Genomic DNA, 6,319 nt, shown 5'->3' with positions numbered 1-6,319 from the left:
TCATCATTGTGACTCTGTCCTACACACCACACAGAGTTAATGTCGCCCGTATCAGAAAGAATTTTGTGGGTATCTTAGAGGATGTTGTCATATAGATACATAGTCCTAAAATCCTTTATGTAATAGCTGTGACTTATCTCGAGTTCTTCACACAAGCTTTTTAATGAATTGTATAAATAAAAAGATATTTACATCGGAATTTATAAAAATGCAGAATAACTCAAATAACAATTTTTTTATCTACGGACAGTTTGTCACACAAGCTTCCTAGTGCACATCTGAGGGTTGCAAAGTTTGTATCTCATTGGTCTACTAATTTTTTTCATCACTTGTTTCACGAGTTGATTAACTTATAGTCGCGTCGAATATTGCTATATCTTTTTTATTCTCGCGAAACCACAGGTTTGCGTGTGTATGGATTATAGTATACTGAGCTCTGCGTGTGGGTTGTATTGTGAACCTCACACATGGGACTGCCGCTCTTGTTCTCTTAACTGGCTGTCCAGGCAATCACTGACTGTCTTCTGACGCCCTCATGAGGGGTAAGCTCAAAAGGGAGTGTTCTATAGAAGGCCACAACGTCTGAGACACTCGGCACGTCCACGGGCCGGGCCGGCTGGCAGACCTATTCGCAGCTGATTGACAAACGCAGCGTCTTCATCAAATGTTGCCTCTAGTGCCTCACTGGGTAGTTCAGCCAAAGCTGCAGGGATAACCAGTAGCCCTGGATCTGAACTGTTAAGGATGGAGATGAAACCTGCAGGTTCACATGCCATGTTTTGTTGGTAGTGCAGCAATCCTTGGGGGAAGAAGGTGGACTGGTCGGTCTTCACATCGTTCAATATTAAGCGTCCGCCTTCGGTGACGAAGCCTGGCTCAGGAAATTGTAACGATAGATTATTAGATATCTATGAATCAGAGAGGAATATGAAAAAGTTGATACCCGAAAAAATTGATGAAACCCGAAAAAGAAGTGTAAATCTTGTGCGAATACTTACCAACAGTGAGTGCCCCCTCAATTATGTAGACAGACTCAGTTCCCCTGGGGTGGACGTGGGGTAGGTTAATACCGCATGGTGCGATGCGGAATCGAGTCTGGGCCATGTTGGAAGCCTGGATCACAGGGACATTGTTTCTGTTCGCAGGCTGAGATGTGCCGCCTAGTCCCGTTGACTCCAAGGGTTGGGTAGCGAAGTCGATCACAAAGTCTTCGGCGTCGAAGTTGTTCAGGAATGCGTCGAAGCCAACTTGGGCACCGATCAACCCGCTGATGGCACCTTCGACTCCTGCGACATCCCTAATGCTTTCCTTGGTTGAAGGCACAGAACCAATGCTCATGTCATACTCTGGACTGTCTGCGACTACGTGCTCTAGACTATCTGCGACTACGTTTGCCTGGCAATTCACCCATCGTTCCCCACTGCATGTGCACGTGAGTGTCGACCCCACCACGCGTTCATTGTCCAAATACACATTGCCACGGTACTTGCAGGTTTGTCGACTTGACATTGCTTCGACTGAAGTGGCGGCCAAGGCCAGGGCGATGATTGTGATTACTGTGCGTGATAGACTCATGTTTGCTGATATTGTTGAGAATATCGTGAACAGGTTATATTCGTTGGAATTGTGGAGGAAACTAATTCTAACCGATATACTTCGTTCGCTTTTATAGTGTGTCGGAAATATAGAAACGTCATGCACATCGCTTGTTTTGGGAATAGTCGAATATTTTAGCAGATTTGAGCTATATGTTATTTAACAAGGGGTTGGGTATCACATATTCCCCGGGAGACTATATTGAACTGACTTGTAGCAAAATTTTCAGCCATTCTGCGTTGAGACACGAATAGCGTAATTATTAATTATACACACCGAACTAATTTATTAAGTTACATTTAGGTCGAGCATTCGATCTGATTCGAGAATTTTACATTTGTCTTGGCTCTTCCGTATTGTTTTTAGTTTTCTGTGCAGTGCTTTATTGTTTTTCTCCAATGATATTCTGTAGTTGTAATATTTCTGTTGTAATAAAACCTAAATATTTAACTTTATTCTTCCTCGTCTCCTGGCACTTTTCGACTTTCGTCGTTGTTGGGGTTGCAAAATAAAATGCTTTACTATTATACATCAAAGTCGGTTTTGTATTGGACGTGTATTTTTTTAATAAATTGGTTGTCAGACGGCAGTCGCCAGTCGGGTCACTGGGGCGTCGGCAGACGGCAGACTCCGGGACTGGCGCACCGCGCCCTGCAGGTCTGCAGTCTGCATTCTGCAGGCTTAAAGTTTGAAAGTCTCCGACCTGTCACCTGTGAGACTTCAGTTTTTATTCTACACCTATAAAAACTAAAAAATAATATATAAAATACTCATTTGAAGCGTTGTCCGGTGATAACGAATGGTCGAGTGCCTATTGGATTAAACTTCATACCAGCTCGGCAGCTCCAATGCTCCATAGTGTATACTGTATACATCTACGATCTAGGCATATACATATGGATACTATTTATTACATACATGGTTACATGCATATGCAAAAAGCTACTTTAGCTGTGTAGTTTTAAAGTATATCTTTTAAAACAGCAACATCTATGGTGATTGAAGGCAAAGACCTGAGCTTTAAAGCCATTTCGCATAAATTCCAAAGATCAAAGTATACACAGTCCTTATGTAGCAGGTGTTGGACTTTCCAACTGGTCAGTTGGACTGGGCTGGTATCGCATGTCACAATAGAATCAGTTATTAATGTATTAAAACTGTAAATCTGGTGAAAGACACGGCATGAGATGTAGTTTACGTCACATCTTTTGTTCCAAAGACGCAGGCAACAGACATGCAATTGACGGTAAAAGAGCAGCAACAGGAAAAGGACGAAGTCACGTCGTGACGCTGAAATAGAAAGGGAATACGATACGACACTTTCACGGCGTGTTTGTCTTGTCAGAATCATAGGAAGTGTCATAACAGTTAAACACGCCATTCACGAGTCAGGGCTTAAATTTATTATACTCCAATTGAGTTTGAGTTCCAGCCGTCAGGCTACTTTCGAAATTTCCTATGAATCGGTGTTAGCACACATCACATCCATGTATCAATGATTAAGGCACACATCACATCCATCACGTCTGTATACGTTTATACCCATACATATCGAACTGAATTCCGATTAACGACCGACATATGACTATATGATGGAACTAATTGAGCACAGATTCAAGGCCTTATTGTAGTTTATACACTGTGCTAACGTTTCAGTCTCGTGGCAACTCTGCCTAGAATTGCCGCTTAAATTCATAGATACTAAACCCATGAATACTGTTCTAACTTACTATGGATGCTAAACTGGTCAAGAGTTTAAGTCGCAGCACTATTCCTGATAATTAATCTTCGGCTAGTAAATGTGGTATATCGTTGATGCAACGTGACACCACAGGAAACCCATCCTAGTGTTTTCAGTATCTCCATTAACTAATTTATCGATTACACAGAATGTTTTTGAATAAACTATCGAATCCGGAAAAGTCCTGCAAATGAGTCGATGGGATGAGTTAACGTTTCGAGAGGTGAACGTCATGTTCCGCACGATAATTATATGCTATTATTCAGTATACCAATACCTCATATTAATTCTCGGAGATTGTGTACTGAATTTTTTGCATAGCTTTTGTAAATGATGCCTAAAGGGGTTATGTGGAGACGTCAGGCAAAACTCTTGAGAGGAGAAAAGGCATATATACCATATATTGGATTATAGCTACATAATAATGGTCAGTCGCCTTGTTCTATATCTACATGTTCATCAGCCAGAAATGATAGCCGGCTATTGCGGCATATTTTGCGATATGAAGTGCTGGTAGTATTAACTTGTCGTGCACCTCTCAAACAGCTGATCTTGATAGGCGCACTGCACTTCTCGGCTTCTCCAGAATCTGTGCATTCTTTATTTATATAGCACTCATTCTTTAAATATACACGGATATCGAACATTAGCACCGTGGCTACTAAGAGACCCATATGCCGGTTGAAATAGGCACTTGCTTCGAAACAAGTAAAATGATTATGACCATATTACCATGATCATCCTAAGTAACATGCGGCCGTAGGTTTATATACTGCCGGCAATGTACCAGAACGCATTAAGTGTAACACAAACTACACAGCTTCCATCTGATCTATTATTAAACTTCCACTTTATTACTAAACTCATTCACTATCTTCATCGTCCTCCCATACAGGCAGTCCACTGACCACTTCATCCTCACCCATATCATCATCATCATCACTATCACTAGCGCCATCCGTTGCCACGACAACAGGAGCCTTCTCCTCATCTATTTGTACTCCTTCCTCGGAGCTTTCACTACTACCCACATCCTCCACACCCTCTTCCGATTCACCTTCCCCTCCAGCTCCACTCTCGTCCTCACCTTCGCTCTCATCGCTAAACACTTGCCCCGCCTTTCGTTTACCCGCAGTGCCTGTATCGTCCTGGACAGACATGGTGTCTTGCTGATCCTCTCGCAGTGACTTGCGCCGTGCCTCGTCTGTGGCCAGCCATTGCTTGTGGTATTGACTTAGTGGTGTCTGGGCGTCTTTGAAGGTTGCGACATTGAAGTTGCGCACCTGCAGGGTGTGTGTGGTGTGTATGGTCAAAGGTATGCTGCACGTACATGGCACGACGCAATACACACTCTGCTGTGTGAGTGGGTCTGATCTACTGAAAAAGTATGGAAGGGCACCCAGATACAGATATTCACAGTGATGTGTTTGCGTCTAGTGAAGCACGATACACAGTGATACACGCGGCAGGTATTCATTTACCTAATAAATAGTACACAACATCGATTCCATACCTGAGTGGCATCTGAGGGACCGAATTGTACCAAATTCCTGAGGTTGAGTATGTACGCTATGCTCTCCTCGGTCTTGTTTAGAATCTCTTTGAGTTGCCCAGCAAACTTGCGATTGGCTGATACACCTTTAGTACCCAGAGCCTTCTTAATCCGAAGTACTGCAGGCACCTGCAAGATGTAATAAGCAAGAATAGACTGGCGTTTAACTACTGTGGCCTACAACAGGCATATATATATATATATAAATATGGATAAGATATATATATTCGGTGTGGTTCACACGTATAGGGAAACCAGAAGCAGAAAGGATAGCTGACGCGGTGACATATCGTAAACGATTTTGGGCTTTACTAAACCCAAAAACCACATTAAGAGCTGATTGGTCGCAGATACTTACCGCAAACTCTGGGAAGGCCACATCGTATGAGTGTATGCTGAGATACTCAAGCAGAAGCACAGACAGCTGCTCAAGCACTCCCTGTGAACAGATGAACGAAGAGAAACATTATAATATGAGATATATTACACGAAGATGTGATGCAATGCATAAAATATATGAAATATAATACAGTATATAAGATATAATACGATATACCAGATATAAAACATTAAATAAAACATATTAAAGTATATCATACTATACAAGATACAAATCATTACTACGGAAGTAATAAAAATTTACTATGTGAAATATAAAACAGTATATAAAATAGAATTATGAAACATTAGATAGAATTTATTATATATGATTTAACATATTACGGTCGAACGATGTTAGGTGTTTGCGGATATGCATATGAATATACCTCAAAATCGTAATCATGACTCAACGATAGGACTGTGAGAGCATTCTGATGAGAAACCATAACGAACCAAAGAGACGATCGCTGAGTGAACTTCGGGAACACTTAGGCCCATACCAACACATGCATGCATACAAATGAGGGGTATATACACACACGTATATCAAAGTACAACAACCAGGTGTACTGCACTATATACCTACAATACTGCACTATATACCTACAATACTACACTATATACATACAATACTACACTATATACATACAATACTTCACTATATACATACAATACTGCACTATATACATATAATACTACACTATATACATACAATACTACACTATATACATACAATACTACACTATATACATACAATACTACACTATATACATACAATAATACACTATATACATACAAAACTACACTATATACATACAAAACTACACTATCTAAATACAAGTACATAACGGGCTGTACTACTATACAAACATGCAAGTACAACCACCAGGTGCACTGCACTACATGACTACAATACTACACCATACGCATACAATTATATAACGGGGTGTATTATATAATACATCTACAGGTACATACGATGCCTCTCATACTACACGACATACCTACAATACTACACTATACGCATACAAGTATACAACGGGTTCTCA

General features: G+C 41.0%; 1 protein-coding gene across 1 annotated transcript; it reads right to left on the bottom strand.

Moving 5' to 3' along the window:
• Positions 1-563: 563 nt before the first annotated feature.
• Positions 564-1,575, bottom strand: SARC_07165 (hypothetical protein; the record flags this gene model as incomplete). Its single annotated transcript, XM_014298902.1, has 2 exons — positions 564-871; positions 999-1,575. 2 exons carry the CDS (start codon positions 1,573-1,575, stop codon positions 564-566), a joined length of 885 nt encoding a protein of 294 aa, XP_014154377.1.
• Positions 1,576-6,319: the final 4,744 nt, after the last annotated feature.

This window comes from Sphaeroforma arctica (genome assembly GCF_001186125.1).
Source record: "Sphaeroforma arctica JP610 unplaced genomic scaffold supercont1.549, whole genome shotgun sequence".
Lineage (NCBI taxonomy): Eukaryota > Ichthyosporea > Ichthyophonida > Sphaeroforma > Sphaeroforma arctica.
The sequence above is the reverse complement of the archived record's forward strand: the minus strand, read 5'-3'. Positions and strand labels throughout refer to the sequence as shown.